This window comes from Tetranychus urticae, chromosome 2 (genome assembly GCF_039701765.1).
Source record: "Tetranychus urticae isolate SD_2017Ah chromosome 2, NJAU_TeUrti_SD_1.0, whole genome shotgun sequence".
Lineage (NCBI taxonomy): Eukaryota > Metazoa > Arthropoda > Arachnida > Trombidiformes > Tetranychidae > Tetranychus > Tetranychus urticae.
Window position 1 is genome coordinate 20,037,507 of NC_142959.1, and position 26,584 is coordinate 20,064,090.

Consider the following 26,584-nt stretch of genomic DNA (forward strand, 5'->3'; position numbering starts at 1 on the left):
TTAGAAATAAGTTAGCAAATTTTACTTAATTAAAAGGTTAATTGGAACTGTTTTCAGGGAATAAATGATCCACTTATTACTCTTCAGACTATTTCATTTTATGATTTAATGAAGAGATTTTGTTTGATGAATAATGACGATCATTGGTGAGGTTAACTGTGATGATTTTCATGATAATGAGTGGAGAGGAATTGATTTTTAAGAGCAGATCAAGTCTTCCGAGAAAAGAGTCCAATTAATGTACAAATTATTAACGAAATGGTTAATCAGTGACAAATTTTTGACAAATATTTGAATAGAAGATTAAACAGATTACAGAGAGAAAGTGAAGAAAGAAAGGATTTAGGAAATTGGGGAGTATTTTTTTCCTTTCTCCCGATAACCATAAAAAACATGTCATTACAGTTTAATCATTTTTGATCAATTTTGTTTCTTAATTACACTTATCGGTGGAAGACATAATTTTGCATTTCCTTTAGTTACTCATCATTGCAAGATGAGTGTTAATTAGAATAATCTTTTTTCTCTATAAAAGCATATCCAAGAAATTATGACTGAATCTTAGAATATTCTGGACGAAGGTTGATGAGATGATTCAAGGCAATAGAGAGTTAATGGTGAAAATGGTAAAGATGGAGATGAAGTTGAGTTGAAACAATGAATATTAAAGATGGGATGTTACAGTGATAAATAAATGACAATTTTGATGAAGATGATAAAAATGAGAACAGAAAACAAAAACAAAAAAATCTAATAATCTTTAACGATCTTTCATTAGAATCTTCATTTTTTTAAATTGATTTGATCGACTCAGTTAAAGATGTGATCCATGATAGTAATCAGGAGATGGCTCAGCAACTGGCTCTGGTGTTGTGTACAGTGGATTGGGGAAATCTGGCGGATGAGGCAAAGGTCCTTGCCTTCTGGGTTTACGACGATAAGCCATAAGCCAACATGAAATGGCAACTGCGACAGCAACAAGGGCTAATAATGTCGTTAATATCATAGATATAATGAGTCCCAATTTAGGTAAACAAACATGATCAACGTCTTCTATGCGCTGACCTTCCAGTGATGGTGAAGGTTGAGGATCACGTTTCTCAAATGTTAATATAGCATTTGATTGGACCATAATTTCCTCCCGAAGAGCTCCTTCTTTAAAGGCATCTGTTAAGAGTAAATCTTCATCTTTGACTTCACGACGACGACGTTTACCATAAGCATCGACACCATCACAATTAACAGGAGGACATGAGCCGAAGCAAACGCGAATATTACATTGGAATCGAAGGTTATTGGATGATGGGAATTTAAATGCATTGAATCGAGCCATCAGCGTTTTCTTATGAGGATCATATTCCCAATTACCGAATATTGAAGGATCAGTAGCGCAGCCGTTAGCGTCAGTCACTTCATACTGGAATTCACCTTCATCTTCCATTGTTTTGGCCACACAGCTTCGAGCGAATCCACCGTAAATAACTAATAAAAAAGGTTAAAAAAGGTTAATTAGTGTCTGTTAAAATTTAAACACATAAATATATTCAAGTTCAAAAGTAACTTACAATCGGGTTGAACATCCACTTTGAGTAATAAATCATCACCAATTTCTGCAGAAGATACTTCTTTGCCGTCAATTGATGTAATTGACATTAAACATGTTGGTGGTGGACCAGTGTTTGCAATTGTACCGGAGGTTGTTATCATAGAGACATTGAAACCAAGAGTAACTGTTCTTTCTCCAGACATGTACATACATTTAATGTGATAAGCTCGAGCTCGATAAGTTACTAATTTAGGATGTTTTTGGACCACCAAAATGAATGAGGCTTCTCCATTAACATGAATTAAACCACATTGTCCGAAACCAACCTTGAAATCGATTGATTCACGTTCTTGATTACTGACCAAGCGACGACAGTTAGGATCTTGTGAGTGTCCCTTAACATAAATAATACCATCATAACCACCCAATCGTACACCAACTTGTACACCTTCAGCAAGACACATAACAGTTAAATCTTGAACAGGTGGGATGGTTCGCACAGTAGGAACATCAGGTGGTGGAGGTGGTACAAAACAACCGATTTCTTTGTCATCAGGTTGACCCACTCTTCCTGGAGCACATACGCATACAGCTTTATGATCTCGAACAGTACACTCAGCATTTGGTCCTTTTGAGAAAATAAAATGAATTAATTAGTGAATTGAATATATTCTTTCTTGAGAAAATTTTTTGATAATGATTAATTATGAAGTGTAAAGAAACAATTGAAACATATCTCAAATCTTTGTTTGATTATGAATCTTTAAGCTCAAAAAATAAACTTACCACAAGTGTGACAAGGAGAAATACATTGTTTAGAACCAGTATCACATTCCTTATCAAGTGGACAATCAATATCGGTTTGACAACCGAAAACTCGATTACAGCCTTTGACATAAGGATCACCAATTGTGTCGACTGGACAAACGCAAACGTATGAACCAGGACGATCACGGCAATTGGCTCCTGGAGCACAAGGATTATCTGTTTCACAGATTTGTATTCCCTTACATTCACCACGAGGTGTTAATTCGTATCCATGAGGACAAACGCAGAAACCAGCTCGTTCCCCAGTATATACACATTCTTCATTGGCAGGGCAAGGGTTCGTTGTGGTACAGTTTTGGTTTCTAATTAAACAATAATCATTTTCACGGAAGTAATTTGGTGGACAACCACAGGCTCGACTATTGAGACAGATAAGGTTACCAGGGCATTGATAGGTAACACCACATTCGCGGATAGGGGTACACAATTTGTTTGGATTACCTTTATTTTTTGAATGATTAAAACGAAGTAAATAAAAAGAATTAATTAGTAAATTTTGTATCAATTTGTTTGTGAAAATCTTCAGCATCGATTGGTACAAAGATAATTAATTGTTTTTTTTTGTAGTTTTAGGGCAATTAGTTAAATCCAATACAATTTTTTTTAATTAACCCTTCCCTTTAATCCCACCCTTTGACTTTGTTAAATATCTTTAAAAAGTCCGAAATTGTAAAAACTTGAAAAATATCTTTGTACCAAAAACGATGTAAAAATGATCTCAAGCACCACTCCTTAAGTGGAGCAGATCTCTTATCAATAAATTACCTTCGAATCCAGAGGGACAGATACAGGACTGAATATGGTTGGTTGTTTGGCAAATCGCGTTGACCCCGCACGCGTTTCCTCCACGAATAGTACATGGATCGAAACATTGACCAGAGGAGAAATCACATTTTTTGGTTAAGGGGCAATCGTGATCAGTCAAACAGCCAGGAGGTTCTTTGGACATAAGAGTACAACCATCGCGATATGGATCTTCTCCTTGATAACCAGCAGCACATCGACATTCATACGTTCCGGGTCTATTAACACAAGAAGCGTGAGGTCCGCAAATATTTTTCTCATTACATTCATTTATATCTTCACAAACGCCATCAGGACGAAGTGAAAAGCCTCGAGGGCAAACACAGAAACCAGACTCTGCTCCAGAATAAATACATTCTTGATTGTCTGGGCAAGGATTATTTGTTGAGCAGTTGTAGCTAAATCGAACGCAATAATCGAGAATACGATTAAATTCGATTGGACAACCACATCGATGGTCTCGAAGACAAGCCAGATTACCAGGACATCCTGAGTCAGTAACACATTCAGAAATCGGGCGACAAATTTCAATTGGATTACCAGCAAATCCGGTTCTGCATTTACATTTTCGTCGATGTCCTTCAACGTAGCACACTGCGTTTTGACCACAGGTGTTCGAAGCTAAACATGAATCTCGACATTTAAAGTCAACACATGAGCGATCATCATCGCAATCAGAATCATGGAAACATTGTTTCAGTTGTTGCTCAGGGCTACATCCGGATACATAAGGATCTCCATTGGTACCAGTAGGACAGCGACAGTCATATGAACCAATTTTATTCATGCACTTAGCTCCTGGACCACACGGGAAAGCCTTTTCTTCACATTCATTGTAATCACGGCAAGTTCCTTCCAGTGTCATCCTATGTGTCAAATAAACAATTTTGAAATTAGTTAATCAATACAATAAGTATCATTAACTAAGCATTAACTATCATTATCTTACAAGATAAGCTTCCCAAGTCATCCGAATCAATTTTAATTATTTACATAACTCAGTGCTTGATAACCGCTAGTTATTGCGACTGATATTTTTGGTTATTAGCACTAGTTATTTGAATGGGTTTGTTAACAAACCCATAGAGAGTTAAATGAAATAATTGAATTCAATTTTTGGTTAAATCAACAAAGTCAACAAATCTTATCAATGAAGAAGAGATAAAATTTTTTAGCCATAAATTGACCAATTGTGTCTTCAGCTTTTACTTTCATTATGTAAGCTTTTTAAACAACTCTTGCTCGGTGATATGATAGTGAATACACTCGGGCTTCGCCCTCGTGCATCTAACCATCATATCACCTCACAATCGTTGTTTAAATATACTAATGTGTCATTCATTTCAGCTTTCTAACTAACAATATAGTTTTAATTGTAGTTTATTGATTTTTGATAATAGTTTTATAGTTTATCTTTAATTTGCTGATTGAAAAATTTTGGGAGGATTAAATACTCATAAAACCTAATTGTTTTATGTTGAAAAGATTGAATTTTTTATTCGGGTGACTTGGTGCACTTGAATTCAAAAATTTTGCGAAACATTAATCAATACTTACATGAAACCTTTTGGACAGGCACAATAACCGACAGAGTCTCCTCTATCAGCATAAACACACATTTGATCAGAAGGGCAAGGATTATTTGTGGTACAGTTAAGACTGGACAGAACGCAAAATGATGATCTTTGTTTGTATGGATAAGGGCAGCCACAATATTGTCCCAAACAGAGCAAGTTTCCAGGACAATCAGATGGGGCTGAACAAGAATCTCTGATTGAGCATTCAACGTAAGGATTTCCTTGATATCCAGGTAAGCATTCACAATCAGCTTTAGAGTTTGATGCTCTGCATAAAGCTCCTTTACCTTTTTTTTAAATGATTAAAACGAAGTAAATAAAAAGAGTTAATTAGTAAATTTTATATGAATTTGTTTGTGAACATCTCTAACATCGATTGGTACAAAGATAATCAATTCTTTTTGTGTGGTTTTAGGGTAATTAGTTAAAATCTAGTTAACTCTACTGGTGAACAAACAGATTTAAAGGTTAGTCATAGAGTGGATTGGATCGTCAAAAAATGGAATTATATCAACAAATTCAGATATTCAAGAGATATCGGTTGCATTTTAGGATTTTTTGACTACCACAGTGCCGATTTACTATGCCCCTGTAATCAGGAAACTAATATTACGACTAATCATTGGATATTAGAGTGTGAACTTAATCACTTTGAAAGAGGTCGACTTTTAAGTAATTTATTATAGTAATTACAAGTGAACAGCTGAAACAAAATCCATATCAATACTGCATCAAAAAAAGGAATAGGAAAACAATAGCATTTATTAAGAAAATTATGTTCAAACTTAATGTATAGCTTTTCTGTAAATAGTTATATTTTCTTTAAATTAACCCCTTCCCTTTAAATTCCACCCTTTGTCTTTGTTATATATCTTTTGAAATACTCCAAAAATGTAAAGTCTTGTGAAAAATCTTTGTACCAAAAACGATGTAAAAATGATCTTAAGCACCACTCTTGTAATGGTGGAGCAGATCTCTTATCAATAAACTTACCACATATGCCGGGTTTTGAACAAACATCTGATGCAAAAAAAACGAGAAAATGGAATAATTTATTAGTTTGAAAATATATTCACGTATTTAAAGTAATTTTATCATTCAACTTACCATAACATTCTTGAGTAACAGGATTACATTTTTGGTCAGTTTTACAATCAGCATCGTGGAAACAAATAGGAACTGATGGTCGACAACCTTCCTTTCCATAAGCATTACCTACAAGAGGAAGTGGGCACGAACATTTGTACCATCCCGGTAAGTTTTGACATGAAGCTCCAGGACCACATGGAAGTACTTCTTGGAGGCATTCATTAATATCTTTACATTTTTGATGAGCACAAACATAGCCTGAACCACAATCAGAATCATTTTCACATTCAACAAATATTTTGGTACATTGACGAAGAGGATCACCAGTGTAACCAGGAACACATGTGCATTGTGCTTCGTGGTTTTCAGCACGGCAAATAGTGTTAACCCCACACATTCCACCTAAAAATTAGTAAATGAAAGAAAAAAGTAGGATAGAATCAATTGAGTACAATTAAGTTTGAATTTGAATGCAAGAAATACTAACCAATATTACAAGGACTTTGGCATAAACCGTTAACACAAGCTTTATCAAATGGACAGTTTGAATGGGTTCCTGTTTTTTAACGAGTTATTTTATGTAAAATAAAAAGAGTTAATTAGTAAATTGGGAATTTTCTTTTGGTGAACAACTGGAGCATCGATTAGTTCATAATTTGTGAATCAAAAGTATTTGAACTTTTTAAAACACTTAACTCCATGAATGTGAAAAGGGTCCTAAACCTTAATTGAAAGGTTGACCAACAAATATAATAAATAATACTTACGGCAACCAACAAGACATTTTTGTTTCAAACAAATCCTTTCCAAACCACAATCGGCATCATATCGACATTCTGGTGGAATTTCTCGACATTCGACGTCAGGGTCACCTCTGAATCCCGATGGACAAGAGCAAACAGCTACATGGTTGGCTGGTGAGCAAATAGCGCCTTCACCACACGCACCTGAAGCTGAACAAGGATCAGCACATTTTCCTCTGATGCAAGTTTTATCGGACGGGCAGTTGGCGGAACTTCTACATCCACGGGAGCAATGAGTATTTTGGCAAATGTGTTCTAATGGACACTGAGTATCATCTAAACATTCTGGTGGAGGTTGAATGCGTTCACAGAGGATCTTTGGATCACCAGTGTGATCAGGTTTACAAGAGCAAACTCTATCGTGATTAACTGGCTTACAAATAGCATTTGGACCACCTATTTTTTAAAAGTTTTTGGACGAAATAAATTGAAATGATTATTAATAACAAATAATTATAATAGTAAATAGTATCTTTCAATTTTTTGAATATATGGTACATCGATTGTTACATAACTTATTAAACAAAATAGTGTCTATTAAAAGTAATTAACTAAAAATAATTAGTGGTTCATATAACACATGAAGTAACTCTTTTGTAGCTTTTTACTCGGTACTACTTTATCAAACTTTTATATATTAATCTTACAATACTTGTTGGTCCTTTCATTTCCTTTTCAATCTTCTCTCCCCAATTTACTAGCATTATTTCATGAGAAATCTTCAATTCAATCACAAAAATTTCAAATCTTATTTGGTAACGATCGATTTTTAAAATATTTGACCTTAAATTGTACATGAAAGTAAGGGAGACTATCAAATACTATAAAATACTTACAGGCACCGTAAATAGAACATGGATTTTGGCAAACTTTGTTGATACAGGACTCATCAAATTTACAGTTACCGTCGTTTCGGCATGCATTTTCACATTTATTATTCTCACAGATTTTGCCAAGAGGGCAGGCAGAGTCCGAAGTACAGTAATCATCAGGAATAGGATCACAGCCTGAGAATGGATTTCCTCTGAAATTGACTTGGCACTCGCAACGTGGTCTATGTTGGTAGGGCTGACATACAGTATTATGCCCTGTTAATTGTGTTATTTTTTAAATGATTAAAACAAAGTAAATAAAAAGAGTTAATTAGTGAATTTGATATTAATTTGTTTGTGAACATCTCTAGCATCGATTGGTACAAAGATAATTAATTGTTTTTGTGTAGTTTTAGGGTAATTAGTTAAAATCTAATTAACCCTACCCTACTTTGTCTTTGTTATATATCTTTTGAAATACTCCAAAAATGTAAAGTCTTGTGAAAAATCTTTGTACCAAAACAATGTAAAAATCTATCTTAAGCACCACTCCTTAGGTGGAGCAGATCTTTAAATAACACCAATAAACATACCGCACGCATTTGGTAATAAACATGGATTTTCACAGGCTCCGTTAATACATGCTTTGTCTTCAGGGCAGTTATTATCATGACGACAGCCAGAAATACATTGAGTGTTTTCGCAAATTTGACCAAGAACACATTCTGAATCATGAAGGCACTGAGGTGGTGCTTCAGTACAAACAAGATTAGGGTTTCCTTTGTGACTTGGTGGACAAGAACAAACAGCAGTGTGATTGAAAGGCTTGCAATCTGCGTTTCTTCCACAGGCGCCGAAAAAGCTACAAGGGTTTTGACAAAGTCGATTAATACAGGATTCACCAAAAGCACAGCCAGCATTATCTCGACAACCAGCAACACAATGATTAGCATCACAAATTAATCGATAACCACAATCTGAATCAGAAGTACAAAGCTCTTCGTCTTTAACTGGGCGACAACCAATATGAGGATCACCAACAAAACCATTTTTACATGAACAGACTGGTCGATGAGATGATGCCAAACAGTTAGTATTGGCACCACATGCGTTTTGGAACGAGCAAGGATCTTTACAGATTCGGTTGTAACAAGTTTTATCTGGTGTACACTGTTCATCTTTGCGACAGCCTTCTAAGCAATTGCCAAGTTCACAAATGTAGCCAAATTCACAGTCTCTATCAGCAACACATGTGACTTGATTCTGAGTTTCGATTCGTTCACAAAATTGATTGGCCTCCCCACGGAAGTTGTCCGGGCAAGAACAAATAGGTCGGTGGTTTTCTGATCTACACAGAGCATTTCTACCACCTTTTTTATTTTTCAAATGATTAAAACGAAGTAAATAAAAGAGTTAATTAGTAAATTTTATATCAATTTGTTTGTGAGCATCTCTAGCATCGATTGGTACAAAGATAATTGTTTTTGTGAAGTTAAGTTTGTTAAGTTATATTTTTTCTTTGAATTAACCCCTTCCCCACATCCCACCCTTTGTCTTTGTTAAATATCTTTAAAAATATCTTTGTACCATAACGATGTAAAAAATGATCTTAAGCACCACTCTTCAAAAAGTGGAGCAGATCTTGAATAATAACAATAAACTCACAGGCTCCGAATACTGAACATGGATCTTGGCAGCGACGATTGATACAAGCCTCAGTATAAGGACATGTATCGTCAGTTCGGCAGGCATCAATACATTTACCGTTCTCACAGATTTGTCCAGTACCACAATCAACATCGTGAAGGCAAACAGGAAGCACTGAAAAACGAAGAGTTAATATCGTAAAAGGTCAAAAATTGATATTTAGTCATGAAAAGTTTGATTTGAAGTTGTAAAACTTACCAATTGGATGACAACGAGTGCTAGCATCTCCAGTAAAACCAGATGAACATGAACAGAGAGGTCGATGTTTAACGGGTGTACAGGTTGCATGGTCTCCTGCAGAAAATAAAAATGTTTCAATTGAAGTTAATAAAAGGAGTTAATTAGTAAATTATATATTAATTTGTTTGTGAACATCTCTAACATCGATTGGTACAAAGATAATTAATTATGATAAGAATAAGAGATAAGAAAATTATGTTCAAACTTAATGTATAGTTTTTCTTTTGAAATATGTTATTTTTTTTCTAAAATTTTTTAGCTTAACCCCTTCTCTTTAATCCCACCCTTTGTCTTTGTTAAATATATTTAAAAAGTCTAAAATTGTAAAAACTTGAAAAATATCTTTGCACCAAAAACGATGTAAAAATGATCTAAAGCAACACTCTTCAGGTGGAGCAGATCTCTTATATCAATAAACTTACCACACGAATCAGGGAAATCACAAGGATTCAAACATTGCCTATTTATACAAGCCTTATCATGAGGACAGTTTTCATCAAATCGACATCCATCTAAATTAATAGTTAACATTCAAGAATTAATATTACGAGCACTTATTGTTTAGATTTCATCCATATTTGATTATATTACTCACCGAAACATTTTCCCTGATCGCATATTTTGCCAAGAGCACATCCTTTATCGTCTGTGCATTCTGGTGGGGGTGGTTCTTTATTTGGTTTACAATAATCATAAGGATTACCAGAGTGTTTTGGTTTACAGGTACATTGCGGTCGATGAACGACTGGGTGACAGTCGGCATTTTGCCCACAAGCTGTTTGAACGGTGCAAGGATTGATACATTTATTGTTGAAACATGCCTTATCATAAGTACAGTCCCCATCACGGCGACAGCCAACAATACAATTTCCTGATTCACAAATTTCACCAGGCGAACAACCGGTATCTCCATAACAGGTTGGCTCTTCTTTAATACAATGATTTTGTTTGCATTTTTGACCTGATTCACATGTTTCGTCACCAGTACATTCAATGTCTTGAGCGATAACCTTTTCAGAGCAAAGAACTCGCGGATCACCAACAAAGTTTGGTGGGCAAGCACATTCAGCTCGGTGATTAACAGGTCTACAAAGGGCTCTGTAACCTGCATTTTTTAAATGATTAAAACGAAGTAAATAAAAAGAGTTAATCAGTAAATTTTATATTAATTTGTTTGTGAACATCTCTAGCATCGATTGGTACAAAGATATTTAATTGTTTTTGTGTGGTTTTAGGGTAATTATTTAAAATCTAATTAACCCTACTGCTATCCCACCCTTTGTCTTTGTTATATATCTTTGAAATACTCCAAAATTGTAAAGTCTTGTGAAATATCTTTGTACCAAAACAATGTAAAGATGATCTTAAGCACCACTCTTTTAGGTGGAGCAGATCTTGAATAACACCAATAAACTTACCGCAAGAAACTGAACCAGAACATGGATCGCGACATTTACCTTGGATACAGGACTTATCTGGGGAACAATTTGCATCTGATTGACACCCAATTGAACAACGTGATGAAATACAAATTTTACCATCACCACAATCAGAGTCTGCCCGACAATCTTCTTGTTTTACAGCACAAGATTGGTATGGGTCTCCGAAGAAACCTTCAGGACATCTACAAACAGCATCGTGATTGATTGGATAGCACACGCCATTATTACCTGTGTTATTTTTTAAATGATTAAAACAAAGTAAATAAAACAAAGTAAATAAAAAGAGTTAATTAGTGAATTTGATATTAATTTGTGCGTGAACATCTCTAGCATCGATTGGTACAAAGATAATTAATTGTTTTTGTGTAGTTTTAGGGTAATTAGTTAAAATCTAATTAACCCTACTGTAAAGTCTTGTGAAACGTCTTTGTACCAAAACAATGTAAAAATCGATCTTAAGCACCACTCTTTAGGTGGAGCAGATCTTGAAATAACACCAATAAACATACCACATGTTCGGTAATTACACGGATTGGAACATTTGGAATCAATACAAGCTGAAGTGAAATCACAATCAGCGTGAGATCGACAGCCTTCACGACATTTACCGTTGTCACATATTTCGCCTTGATTACATTCATGATCAGAGGCACAGCCTGAGACAACTGAGCAACGAGAGTTTACACAAGTATAGCCTACTGGGCAATCTTCAGGTCGACGACAGATTGGTATTTCAGTGCAAGCAACCAAAGGATTTCCTGTATAACCACTCGAGCAAGAACATTTAGCTTTGTGATTATAAGGTGTGCATTGTGCGTTGATTCCACCTTTTTTAAAATGATTAAAACGAAGTAAATAAAAAAAGTTAATTAGTAAATTTTATATCAATTTGTTTTGAAAATCTTTAGCATCGATTGGTACAAAGATAATTATTTATAATTGTTTTAGTGTAGTTTTAGTTTTATTTAATAAACTGATCAATATCTCTAAAAAAAGTCTAAAATTGTAAAAACTTGAAAAATATCTTTGCACCAAAAACGATGTAAAAATGATCTTAAGCACCACTCCTTAGGTGGAGCAGATCTTGAATAATACCAATAAACTTACACGATGTTCGTAGATTACACGGATTCTGACATTGACGGTTGAAGCAACCTTGATCAAGGGCACAATCATTATCAGATCGACAGCCAGAGAAACATTTACCCGTAATACAAATGTAACCAACATGACACTCTTTATCTTCAGAGCATTCATAACGGGCAACACATCGATCATCAAGGCATTGCCTATCAGCTGGACAGTCTGAATCTCTATTACAGATCATTGTGGAGTCATCTGAAACTGGTGCAGTACAGCGAATCAAAGGATTACCAGTAAGTGGCTCATCACACGAACAAACTGGTTGATGGTCAACAACTTTACAGATCGCATTTTCACCTGTGATTTTTAAGAAAGTATTTTTAAATGAAATAAAGGGAGATAATTAGTAAATTGTATGTTTTCTTTTTTTAACACTTGGAGAATCGATTGATGCTTATTTTTATTTTAATCTTTCATATTTATTCATCCTTTTTTAATCCCATTTCCTAAATCAAATCATAATCAATTTAGTTTTACTAATAGTACCCAGAAAATATTTGTAGCAAAAATGTATAAAATAAAATTTATAATTTTATTATGCATTAATACCAATCGATTTTCAATTGTTTTTGAAAAAGATCTTAAATCTTAGAGAAAATAAGGTAAACCATTTAATATTCCAATAAACTTACCACAAACTCCACTAAACCGACATGGGTCAGTACATTGAAGTGAGATACAAGATTCCGTTGGACGACATCCAGCATCTGATCGACAAGCTGCAGTGCCTGAAAAAGTATTTTATTGATTTAACATTAAAGATTCGTAATCAGATGTAACGATTTTGAAAAGATGGTAAAAATACTTACCATTGAAACCAGAGGTACATTTATAGTTAATGCAAATTGTCGACGCAGGACAGTCTGTATCAAGAACGCATTCAATCTTTTTACATTCCAATCGCGGATTACCAGTAAAACGAGGTGGGCAAGTACACCAAGGACTGTGGTTGATTGACTGACAAATAGCATTCGTACCTTTTGAAAAATTAAACGTAACATTATGATAAATATTAGAAAATCTTGATCAAATAAATCTCATCGAACAGATCAGTTTATATTTCTTTACTTACCACAAGCTAATGGAGATGCACAAACAGCAATACATTTTCGGTTCATGCAAGCATCAGAAGCTGAGCCTGTTATTAAGAATTTTTTAAATGAAATAAAAAGTTTAATTAGTATATGTAAAAGAACCTTAAACCTTACATAAAAGTAAGGTAGACCATTATATTACAATTTATAAATAATACTTACATTCACTATCGGATCGACAACCAGGCTTACATTGACCAAGCTCACAGACAAAACCATGAGCACAAGAATCATCTGTTTTACAAATACTGGTACAGAAACCATCGGTACATTTTTCGTTATCAAAGCAACCATTATCATCGAGACACTCAAATCTACAGACATCAGCTTCACAATGTTCACCGTTTCCACATTCATTCGAACTTGTACAGAATCGTGATTGACGAATACATTCAATTCGTGGATTACCCTCAGTTCCAGGTCCACATGAACATATTTTTTCGTGATTATCAGCTCTACACACTGCATTAGTCCCACCTTTTTTGTGTTATTTTTTTAAATGATTAAAACGAAGTAAATAAAAAGAGTTAATTAGTAAATTTTATATCAATTTGTTTGTGAACATCTCTAGCATCGATTGGTACAAAGATAATTAATTGTTTTGCGTGTAGTTTTAGGATAATTAGTTAAAATCTAATTAACCCTACTACTGTTGCAAAACGTACTACCAAAAACGATGTAAAAATGATCTTAAGCACTACTCTCTAAATAGTGGAGCAGATCTTGAATTATACTAATAAACTTACAAGCCGTTCGTGATGCACAAGGATCAATACATTGATTGTTCATACAGGCTTCGGTATTCGGGCAATCGTTATCAGCTCGACACCCAGGCTGGCATGATTTTTGTGAACAAATATCACCAAGAGGACAGTCTCGGTCTCGATTACATCGAACAACTGGACAAACACCATCAGCACAGATACATTGAGCGCGACGATTAGCTGATTGACAGGTTGCATTTGCATTACATTGAATAGTAACACATGGATCAACACAACGACGAACACCAAAAGTATCAGTGAAACAAACCGAATTTGAATTAGAGCAGTCTTCATCAACTGAGCATTCGTTTACAGGTATTGGTGTGCAACCTTGTCGACTACCAGGATCACCTGTGTAGTTGGGTTCACATTGACATTGTCCACGATGATCGATAGCAACACAGCGCGAGTTTGGTGTGCAAGTGAAATCAGCACAAACATCTGTGCATTTGAGAATACCAACGGAGTTGGGTCGACAAGTTTGGAAATCAGGACAATGGACATCTTCACGGCATTCATCATCACGTCGAACACAGAAACCATTTTGGTCTCGTAAGAAGCCCTCTTTGCAATCACAGAAGTAAGTATGGTTTTTAGCGATACATTCTGAATTAGGTCCTATAAAATGTGGTAAACCATTTAATATTCAATACAAGGAAATAAGAAAAAGAATCATTAGTTAAATCTAAAAATACTTTTAAACTTTTAAAAAATAACTTACCACAAAGAGCAAATTTACAAGCATGGAAACATTTTTTAACACCATTGTTCATGGGTTTACAGACATCTGATGATTTAACACAATCTTGATCTAAATCACATTCATTTTGCTCTCTACGGCGACAGCCATTGACAATATTAGTAGCATCACCAGTGTGATCTGGTAAGCACTGGCATGTACCGATATGATTGATTGCCTTACATCGAGCATTAGGGCCTTTAAAAATAGAATAGAAAAATTAAATTGAGTAAATTAATCAAAGAATTAATAGATTTATTGCATTTTTTAATATTTTCGCCAGTACTTAGAAATATTTTAGATTTTTCATTGAAAATCAGACACTTCCGTACTGAAAATAATGTTACTTGAATATTAAAACTTACCACATTGAATACCATCACAAGCTGGTCTACAGTCCATTGAACCTGTTTCTGTTCGTCGACAGGCTGAGTTTATCGCACAATCAGCGTCACTTTCACAGATGTTGGCTTGAAGAGGTTGGCATCCGATGGCTGAGTTGTAAGGGTCTCCAGTATGTCCAGGAGGACAAACGCAAGTTGCTTTATGGCCAGTACCGACACAAGCAGCATCACTAATGGAAAAATGGTCAAATTTAACATGTTAATAACAATTTAAAAATTTTAAGACGGAAAAATCGATTTGAATAATGTTATCAAGCATTACCTTGCGCATTTTGCGTAAAGACAGGCAAGGGCACATTTTTTAGTTCCTGAAGTATCTGATCGACAAACTGAATCTTCATAACAATTATCATCAGATTGGCATTCATCAGGAACAGTACAACGATGGAAAGGATCTCCGATATATCCAGGTCTACAAGTACATGAAGGTTTATGGCCAGTTGCGACACATAGAGCATTTTCACCTACAAAAATAAATAAAAATCAGATGAATAATGTACTAAAAAAGGAAAACCCAGAGCTAAATTGAAGTCATTCTTGATAAACCTACCACAAAGATACTTTTCACAGGCATCACGGCAGACATTAATTCCTTCAGGTGAAGCGACACAAACGGCATTTGAAGGGCAAAATTCTTCTCCAGTACATTCATGAGCAATGGGTTGACAACCTATTGCTTTGTTATCTGGTTTACCCGTGAAACCTTCAGCACAAGAACAAACTGCAAAATGATTGGAAACTGAACAAACTGAGTTTGGACCTGTTTAAAAATGTAAATAAAAAATGAAAAGTTAGTCTCTGATTTGTTTCAAAATATTCTGATAATGAAAAGTCAATTTAATAAACATACCACAAAGTTTGTCGATACATGCATCAACACAAGTGCGAACTCCGTTTTGATTGAGACGACACACTTCATTGGACCCGCAATCAACATCGGAACGGCATTTATCAGCTGGAGGACAGCCTCGAACGAGATCATCAGGATTTCCATCAAAACCTTCTTTACATTGGCAGAAAGCTTCATGATTTTTGGCAACACATTCTGCATTTGAACCTGTAAATTGTGTCATTTTTTAAATGATTAAAACAAAGTAAATAAAAAGAGTTAATTAGTGAATTTGATATTAATTTGTTTGTGAACATCTCTAGCATCGATTGGTACAAAGATAATTAATTGTTTTTGTGTAGTTTTAGGGTAATTAGTTAAAATCTAATTAATGTAAATTAATGTAAATTGTTAATTGTTATATCTTTTTTTAAATTAACCCCTTCCCTTTAACACCACCCTTTGTCATTGTTATATATCTTTGAAATAATCCAAAATTGTAAAGTCTTGTGAAAAATCTTTGTACCAAAACAATGTAAAAATCGATCTTAAGCACCACTCTTTAGGTGGAGCAGATCTTGAAATAACACCAATAAACATACCGCATCTGATGCCTCTACAGGCTGAGATACAATCAAGAACACCTTTTCGATTTATAGCACAAACCTCAGACTCTGAACATTCTGAATCAGTTCGGCATAAATTAAAGATACACACTCCAGGTGGTGAACCAGGTTGTCTTGTGTAACCAGGTAGACATTCACAAACAGGATGATGATCGCGACCAACGCAAGAAGCACCAGTTTGACAGCGATGTCCGAAGCAAACATCAACACAATCTTTTATTCCTTCGATAGTAAGAATACAAGCTTTATCAGGTTTACATGAAGAATCATCTTCACACAGATTTTGAGGTGGCTTTTGACATCCATGTAGTGAATCACCAACGAAACCTGGCAAACATTCACAACTTGAAGCATGTTCTCGTCCAACACAGTGAGCGTTATGTCCTGTTAAAATAATTTATGATTAGCTTATTGTTATATAAATGATTTAGATTTTCAAGCTCTATCAACTTACCGCATCGAGTGTGTGAGCAAACATCTGTACAATTTTTGAGACCATTTTCTTGACGTTGACATGATTGTGTTTCAGGACATTCACCATCGTCTGAACAAGTTGGTATTGGTGGTTGACATCCAAGTTTGTTATCATAAGGATCACCACGGAAATTAGGCCTACATTCGCAAAATGGTTTATGATCTTTACCCCTACAAATAGCATTAGGACCTTTGGGGATTAAAAACAAAAGATAATGTTACTTAAATGCTGCTAAATAAAATTATGAATTACGATATTAATTAACTTTGCTGAGAACTTACCACAAGTGAACCCTTTGCAAACAGACCCACAATCTCGATAACCTTTGGGTGTTAGTTCACATAACTCATCTTCGGAACAGTCAGGATCGTTGAGACAAATCGGAGGATAACAGCCTTTATTGAGATCATAGGGATTACCTTCAAGAGATTCGGATGAACAAATACATTCAGGTCGTTCACCAGAGACACGGCATACTGCTGATGGGCCACATTCAATGGTTGCACATACATCGGGTGCTGGTTCACAAAAAGTAAATGGATCCCCAGTATAACCAGGTGGACATTGACATTGATGACTACCAATTGTATTAATACATATTGCACCTTGGCCTTTTTAATGTTTTAATTGAAGTAAATGAAAAGAGTCAATTAGTAAATTATATATTGCACCAAAACGATGTGAAAATGATCCTAAGCACCACTTTCCAAATAGTGGAGCGGATACACAAAAATATCAATAAACTTACCACATAGACCGAAAGGTCCACTATCACATTCGTTAATGTCAACACAACCCGATGATATATTACTAGGATTATAAGTGTACCCAGCATCACAGACACAAGCAGCTTCATTTCCTTTAACCTGACAAGATGCATGAGCACTACAAACGATTCCCTCGCATGGTGACTTACATCCTTTCTTTGGATTACCGATAAACCCTTCAACGCAAACACATTTATAAGAGCCATCAGTGTTGATGCAACTGGCATTACCCCCACAGGGCTTAGGACCAAAGACACATTCATTGATGTCTCTACATTTCGAAGTACCCTGTGATTTGTTAATTTTTTCAAAACCTGGTTTGCATTCACAACGATAACCTCCTGGACCATTAAAACATTTGGCATTGGAACCACCTGTAAATTGTGTCATTTTTTAAATTATTAAAACAAAGTAAATAAAAGGAGTTAATTAGTAAATTTTATATTATTTTGTTTGTGAACATCTCTAGCATCGATTGGTACAAAGATAATTAATTGTTTTTGTGTCAGAATCAGCCAGAAAGAAAATTGATCAATATTCAATGGAACTTATCAAGAAAATTATAGGAGTCCCTAATGGTTCATCAAGTTATCTGGTAATGTCATTAATGGGGAGAAAACCAATTTGGTCAAGAATCATCATCTATGGTCTTAAATGGATACTAAATAATGAAAGTGGTGATAGGAATGGTTTTAAACAAGAACTAAAAGAAAAAATATCAAAAATAAATCCATCTTTCCAGGAAATTTGGGAAATGGATGGTGCTAGCAACTATCAAAGGAAGAAACAAATTGAAAAATTTGTGGATAAACTCATTCTCAACGATTATCACTACGACAAGTTATTCCCTGATGAACAAACTGATATAAAGGTTAACCATAAAGCAGATTGGATATTCAAAAAATGGAACTTTATAAACAAATTCAGATATTCAAGGGATCTCGGTTTTATACTTGGATTCTTCGAATACGAATATGCTGATTTACCATGTCCATGTAATCAAGAAACTAATATTACAACCAATCATTGGATACTGGAATGTAAACTCAATCACTTTGAAAGAGGTCAACTTTTAAGTAATTTAGATATTACAAATGAGCAGTTAAATCAAAACCCATACAAATATCTCATCAAGCAAAGGAATAAGAGATCAACAGTTTTTATTAAGAAAATCATGCTAAAACTTAATGTATAGCTTTTTGTAAATTGTTAAATGTTATATCTTTTTTTTAAATTAACCCCTTCCCTTTAACACCACCCTTTGTCATTGTTATATATCTTTGAAAATAATCCAAAATTGTAAAGTCTTGTGAAAAATCTTTGTACCAAAACAATGTAAAAATCGATCTTAAGCACCACTCCTTAGGTGGAGCAGATCTTGAAATAACACCAATAAATATACTCACAGATATTTCTTTGAGTTTTACACTCGTCAATATCTTTAAAAAAAAGAGAAATTTGAATATTTTAGTAATTAAGTTTCTTAGAAATATTTCCAGAATTAAAACAAATCTAAAGTATTTTCAATTTACCAATACAATCAATATCTCGTGGTTGGAACCCTGCACGACATCGACATTCTCCTTGTAAACAAACTGCATTATCTGTGCATTCCAAGTCGGATTGACAGGGTATATCAACTGCAGCTCGCTCACAGCCAACATCGGGAGTTCCTCGAGGTAGATATTTGCTTGGACAGTCACATCGATATGAGCCAGGTATATTTGAGCAAACAGCTCCAGGTCCACAGGGATTAGCAAGACACTCATCGATATCTAGAAAAGAAGAGCAAATTTTTAGAGTAAATTAAAATTTAAATTCAAATACTTTACTTCAGTTTCAACTTACCAATACAAGCAGTTAACGGATTACCGGTGTAACCTTTTTCACAAGCGCATTCAAAAGATCCAAGAGTATTAAAGCATTTGGCGTTTCGACCACAAGAATTTTCCTCTAAACATTCATTAATATCTGTGGTAAAATAAGAAAGGTTGATCTTATTAATACACTGTAACTATTTTTGATACTTGAGTGTTGTTATTAATAATGATGATGGTACATAAACAATTTGAATGGGGAAAAAGGCGAGGTGCTGATTGGCAATTTAAATGATTGATATGTTGATGTTAATGGTCATTATCAAGCAAACAAGAAGAGCGAATCTGATGAAATGATTTGATAATGAAAAGAGGTGAAAAATAAGAGGGTAAAAAGCAAATAACTTGATATTGCAACCAATTAAATGATAAATACTGATAGTATAACATTTAAACACATAAACTTATAAAACAGTTAAGATTATAGCAAGAAATAGGGAATGTTTCCTGATTCAACTCAATTTTATCGCAATTTGTTACTTTAAAATATTAAGAGGATAGTAAAGGCAACAAAATTGCAATCAAATTGAGAACCAATAAATTGTTATCAAAAAGAGAGGGAAATAAATAGATAAAGTGAAATAATCAAGAGAAGTTGAAATTTCAAGGTAAAAGTTATTTCCCAAAAAGGATGAGTGATCGATGATAAAATGAAAGCAAATAGCACTTCTCGGATTTGTAATAACAATCTTTGATATAAATATTAATAATAACTGCAAGATTGGAGATAAATTATTGAACTTCTCTCAATCACCAACATTATATTTAAAATTGTTTGTCAAGTTAGTCAAGCAAAGCAAGCTATTGAATGTTAATTATTTCACCAATTCATCCTTAGACCATTTAAGATGTAAAATGTTTTGTTTTCAGTCTATAATTAGTGGATATTATTGTAAAAGTAGACAAATATATCCAATAACAGATAAAACAATGTTGACATTGGGTTGTCGGTCAGACAAGTCATTTCAAGATGAAGATATTGCTGTTCATTGGCGATGGTGATGATGAGGGAGAGATCATTGTGGTGTGACTATTAGTGGAGGAAGCCGCTGAGAGAGTGGTGAAGCATTGAGGTGCAAATAATATCGAGACGAGAAATTGTTTTAAAACGGAATAGATGAGGTAAGTAAATTACTGAGGAGGGAAATACAGAGAAAGTGAAGATGGGAATGAAGGAAGCTAATCCGTTTTAATATTAATTATAATCATAATGATGATTATTATTTCTTTTTCTGGTGAAGGTGAAATACTTTTCTTCCAATGGAGAGAGTAAAAATGATTGATAAGAGGCCTTAGAGGCCTAAGTGTGAGGCGAAAAAGTAAAAGATGATGTTCTAAAGGAATGGCGAGGAAGAGAGAAAGGATGATGATGATGATGGTAAAGATGAATATTGTGTATTTATGTGTTTGTAATACGCGTGACTGGTTATGCATTGCTATGCCTTTTTGCAGATTGTTTGTGTGTGTGTTGTGTTTGCTCAAAAGTGTGAAAATCTCATTCTTGTTTTTTATTTTTTCATTTTCTTTCATTTTTTTTCTTCTTCTTCTTCTAAAAAAATATAATAAGTTGAAGGTAAAAAGGTAAAAAATAGTGACTTTCATTGGGTTGTAGATGAAGTAGCGAGTTTAAGAGTAAAAGTATGAAATATTTGACGGAGATGATGAGGAATAATGTAGCCTATTGTGAGACAAAATGAAGCGTATCAACAAGTTGTATTAGACTGCAGGTATGTGTGTTTAAATGTTGAAAAAGGCTGGTATGGAGGTAAAAAATACCTGTCATTGGAAGCTGTCAGTTTACTTATATAATAAAGATTGTTGAGAAAGTAAAGAAGCAGAGGGTAGGAAAAATGACAAAGAGGATGATGATGTTGATGGTGATTATGATGCTAAATCAACATAACATCATTGAAGGTGAAGAGAAAGACAAGAAACAGTGAATTGATGAGGATGAAAAATTTAATTACCTGAGCAACCGGCTGATAAAAAGGCATCTCCTGAAAATCCTTGTTTACACTGGCAGTTATAACCTCCAAGAGTATTGCTGCAAAGTGTATTCAATCCACAGGCATTGGTTACACATTCATCAACATCTAATTGGTAAACAAATGGAAAACAATAAGAAATAAAAAAACGTTAATTAATCATAAATTTATCACAGTTTCATTATGCTATTTAAAGAAATCAAACAAAACATGTGAATGGGAAAAAAGATCAACAATGGACGATAAAAGACAATCAATAAAAATAAATTGATTGGCTATTGATGAATTTTAAAGATTTACTTTGATATCAAACAATAACTCAAAGTAAACTTGACAATCCAACAAATCTATTTTTGATAATATCAATCCTTGAAGAAACGATTATCTTGACTTTGTCCAAAAATAGTTGTAACCAACAGAGATCTCAAGCAAATCAAGCGAATGAACTTTTGCTGGTTTACAGGTTTTTGTTGCCACATTCAACATTTTAATGATCGAATCGAAGTAAATCCAAAAATGTTTCAAGTTGAAAATGAACACGATTCTTACCAGTACATGAGATTCGTGAGTTTCCAGTAAAACCTTGTGGACATTGACAGAAGTAGCTTCCAGCGGTATTAACACAGGTTGCGTTGGTTCCACAGAGTTGACGATCGGTTTGACTGCACTCATCAATATCCACGCAACCAATCTCAGGCCTAGGATTACCTCTAAAACCGGTAGGACATGTACATTCAAAGTTACCAGGTAAATTGGTGCAAATTGCTCCTTCACCACAAGCGTTGGCTTTACATTCATCAATGTCTATTGTCCATGAAAGTTAACGGGAAAGAGAGGAAAGATAAATGAAGATATTAATATATGATCATTATTGTATCATTAATGTGAACAGTATAATTTGCACCAACATCATTATCATAGACATTATCATCAAGAATGAGTTACATGAACAAAAAATAAGCCAACAGTAGTAATAACATCAGCAACAATGGTTGAAAAAAAGTACTCAAGATAACAATCATGCTAATTTTCATGCTCATATGAATTTAAAATGAATAATGATAATGATAAGTTAATTAGGGACAAAAAATGTACGACAAAAAACAGTTGTAATTGCTGTAAAACGGCAATGGTTATTATCATTTTCCTATGCCACCGACCTCTGAGTAAAGTGCTTTTACCTTATTGATTTACCATTTATTCACATTAATTACCTTCATTCAAGATGATTGGAATGAAAGTCAAATTTTAAATTATATCAAATAAAAAATAAAACCGAGTCTTTTTTTGGAAACAAAAAATTAAAACAAAGACAAGTTAATCAACGAGATGAGGGACAAAAAAGAGCAAAACTGATCTACAATTTAGAAGCATTATTTCAAGTAAATGGTAATTAAGCTAACAATTGTAGTCTTAATTTAGTATTAAACAGCCCAAACTATCTAATTACTTTGTGAGAAGAGATGAGCACAATTAATAGGGAACAGTTTAGCTGTTTCCGGTTACAATTATAGATATAAAATTGAGGTTATTTTGTCACTTGTCATAGTCAAGGTATAAAAAGGTTGTAAAAGTAAAAGATGAGGATAAAACGTTGGATCAAAATCATTTTGGTGTCAACGCACTCCAAGAGTATGATGATGATGATGGAAAATAGGAAGAAGAGGAAAAGGGCAAAGTGTAGACCAGAAAATGAGAGTAACATGTTGGTTAGAAGATGGAAAAGATGGAAAAGATGAAGCAGAAAGAATTGATATCAAGAGATGAACAAATCATTCACTGAGATGTTGAGGCGATTAGAAATGATTGAAAAGTCGTGCCAAAGTTCTGATGACAGTGGCTTATATCTCTTTTTTTGCTTCATCCATCTCCAGACTTGTTCTAGCTTCTTTAATTTTTCACTTTTCACTTATTGCCAGAATGATTCTTCCGTTTTTTTCACTCTTATTGTATTTTCCATCATCATCATTTTCAATGGTGGTTCAATCATGATGTCCCGTTAAGAAAGATGAAACTAAAGAGACAAAAGAGGGGAAAAAGATTCTCATGAGAGGTTGAATACCTTTACACTTGTTGACTAAATAAATACCTTTGTGAGTACATTCAGCTTTCATTGATACTGGCGTATTAACGACATGATGATGATATTTTGTCGCTAAACTCGTCGTTATCACACTGTCACTCATCATCATTATTAGAATCACCTAACGGAATCTTGTGAAGATTTTGATGAAAAGCAAAAAAAATTCAGCCAACATGGGATCAGAATTATTTGAAAATTTTACCATTATGATTATTATTCGTTGTAATTATAACTTTTATTGCCACTAACATTCTCATGGCGATCATCATCTAAATCAACGGCATTACTTTATAATGGTAATAGTGGTAATAATCATAACAATAATAATGATGTTCAAGATGATGATGATGGTGATGTAGATAATGAGTAATATTATTGCTATTATCACCAGAGAATTTTATAATTTTTGTCTCTTCTTCTTTAGATTTATTTTCACTTTTTTATTTTACTTTTCACCCTGTTTTGTTGTTTAACCTGAGATAGAGTTCCAATGTACCAAAAGGTAAAAGCACTTGCATATAGAAGTAGATGACATTTATAAGACAGGAAAAGATGTGATGATATAATGACGATGATTATGATGCTTAAATAAGCTGCTATTAAGAAGCAATTAAGATTGATTTTAATTGTTCACTATAACACTTACCCCAACACTCTTTAGATGGATCACCAGTAAAACCAGCAGGACAATGACAAGCATATCCACCGGGCGTATTGTGGCATTCAGCACCTCTTCCACATGTGTCTTTATCAGCACACTCGTCGATATCTAAAAAATGAAATTAAAATAAAAAGATTAGCAAAACTTTTAATTAACAAAATAATTAACACAACCATTGTCAATCCAATGGGTTAACACAAAGAAACCTGAAACGTGGTTTGTAATCAGCCGAAAAATCAATTAGCTGATAAAAGAAACTATCAGCTAGGCTTAAAATTAATCTTTTGGCTTAGCTTTAGATTTCATTTCAAGTTTTCAATTTTATTTTTAACCGTTAATATTTTTTTGATTGAAATGGCCAATTCATTGATTTATGAACATTTTTTATATTCAAGTGAATTCTATTCATGTGTATTAACGTAAAACTCTGTGATAAATCAACAAAAATGTTAATCTTTTTTGACTTACAACCCTTCAAAGTGATAAACTACGCACTAGACATGGATACACATGGATTATTATTTATGTTTACTTTTCCAGTTTTATAGATTACATTTCAACAGTTTAACATTTTTTTATTTATTGGGCTGGTTGATGATTTGATCCTTTCATTTAATGGTAGATTGGTTAACAAATTAACTGGAGAAACCAATTTGTGAATTAGACTGGCTTTTAAAATACGGTATGTATAGATTTCTTCCATGGGCTACATGCAAGCTTTGTTTTGTTTTCAAATTTTCTAATTTTTTGGTTAAATATCTTCTTCTATTGTTACAGATTCCAATTGGTTCCATTATACATTAATCGATTTTAAATTGCTCTTGATTTCAAATGGTTATTCAAATGAAAGTGGTTACTCTGTTGCTCGCATTATATTTTTCATGTTAATCACTCTCTCGTTTGGTCATTAATGGTGTTTTCTGTTGAATCTGTTTCTCATTACTCTTCATTATACTTTAACCTTTTCTCATTCATCTCATCCATTCAATCATGGACATCGTGAGGGTCATCATCATAATCATCGCCACAAATTTTAATCTATTTTGTTCAAACAAAAAGACTAAAGGAAATATAATCACCAACCATTCCAACGAATTATTCTGACCTCTAACCGTTGCACGTTCAAAAAATGAAACAACGCAAACTAATATTAGATTCAAGTAAAGTCAAGGATAATCAAAAAATCAAAGGAAATGAATCAAATAATAATAATAATGATTATTATGATGACGTTGATGATGATGGCTACTATGAGATGAAATTACGAGATGAGAAAAAAAAATATCTTCAATTCTAATTTAAATCAACTGGATTCTGATGGAAACATTATCATGATAGAGTTTCTCTCTTTCTCATTTCATTTTCCTCATTTCATATAAATACACTTCTCCAGTATCATTATCATCACTTGCAATAATCATCATCATCAACAACATCATGATATAAAGCAATTGAGCAGCCTTTCCAAATTGAGATGGATGATGAGGAAGATGGGAGACGATGAAATGTTAACTGTAAGCTGATTGAATTTGATTGTTCTGTCAGCTTCCCAGTTTAATCAACAGAATCAAGATGGAGAATGGATAGACCTTGACCGTGCCTAGTCTTTAAAACTTTAATTGACGATCATATTTATCCTCATCATAATCAACTTCATCGCAGTAATCATTACCGTTACCGCCATCAAAAAAAATCATCATTTGATTGTGATTTAAGGAAGAAATCTAAACAAATGTTTAATCAAACGAGTAACCAGAGAGAACATTCAGTTTTGAATATAATGGATCCATGAATAATACATGAAAATATTGTTACAAATCTTTATCTCAAATTGGCTCCACAAGTGGAATTGATTGCTAGCCAAGTTTCAAAATTTACTCAATCAGTTGAGCTGATCATTTACATTGGATTGTGTTAACAAATTGGAATCGAAACTAAAGGTTATTTTTTCAACATCAGCTTACCTGTACATGATTGAGTTGCATTTCCGGTGAATCCTTCCTTACATTTGCAAACAAAATGACCAGGAAGATTACAACATTCAGCATTTTCAGCACAAAGTCCAGCCAAGGCAGGCACTTCACACTCATTTACATCTGATTGGGAGGAAATAAGTTAACCAAGAAAAAGAATGAGAAAAAGTAAAAGAAGAGAAAGAGATTAAGATGATTGAAATCAAAAAAAAGGAGGAAAAAGTGAGAATCACAGGAAGATGACCTGTTGTTCAGTTGATTGAACTGAATCAAAAAGATATCTTTGTCATTTTATGAATCGCTTGATTGTCATAAA

At 33.9% G+C, this 26,584-nt stretch overlaps 1 protein-coding gene and 1 long non-coding RNA gene across 2 annotated transcripts; both read right to left on the reverse strand.

The window, feature by feature from the left end:
* Window positions 1-26,410, reverse strand: LOC107370842 (uncharacterized; the record flags this gene model as incomplete). Its single annotated transcript, XM_089267417.1, has 39 exons — window positions 1-1,482; window positions 1,566-2,174; window positions 2,333-2,815; window positions 3,140-4,044; window positions 4,736-5,042; window positions 5,749-5,775; window positions 5,863-6,246; window positions 6,332-6,400; window positions 6,612-7,043; window positions 7,484-7,735; window positions 8,053-8,829; window positions 9,125-9,280; window positions 9,365-9,460; window positions 9,829-9,918; window positions 10,002-10,511; window positions 10,825-11,076; window positions 11,358-11,675; window positions 11,956-12,288; window positions 12,624-12,719; window positions 12,801-12,968; window positions 13,064-13,129; window positions 13,248-13,562; window positions 13,832-14,467; window positions 14,571-14,786; window positions 14,954-15,162; window positions 15,255-15,456; window positions 15,543-15,752; window positions 15,843-16,049; window positions 16,424-16,831; window positions 16,902-17,111; window positions 17,204-17,533; window positions 17,671-18,063; window positions 19,096-19,128; window positions 19,222-19,464; window positions 19,538-19,660; window positions 21,534-21,659; window positions 22,101-22,355; window positions 24,281-24,403; window positions 26,260-26,410. Coding segments are annotated over 39 exons (11,388 nt in total), but the record flags the coding sequence as incomplete, so codon positions are not given.
* LOC149094091 (uncharacterized) lies at window positions 22,910-23,992 on the reverse strand. The gene is made up of 2 exons (XR_016199045.1): window positions 23,641-23,992; window positions 22,910-23,565 (listed from the first exon to the last, which is right to left on the reverse strand). It is a non-coding gene; the product is annotated as an uncharacterized LOC149094091 (long non-coding RNA).
* Window positions 26,411-26,584: the final 174 nt, after the last annotated feature.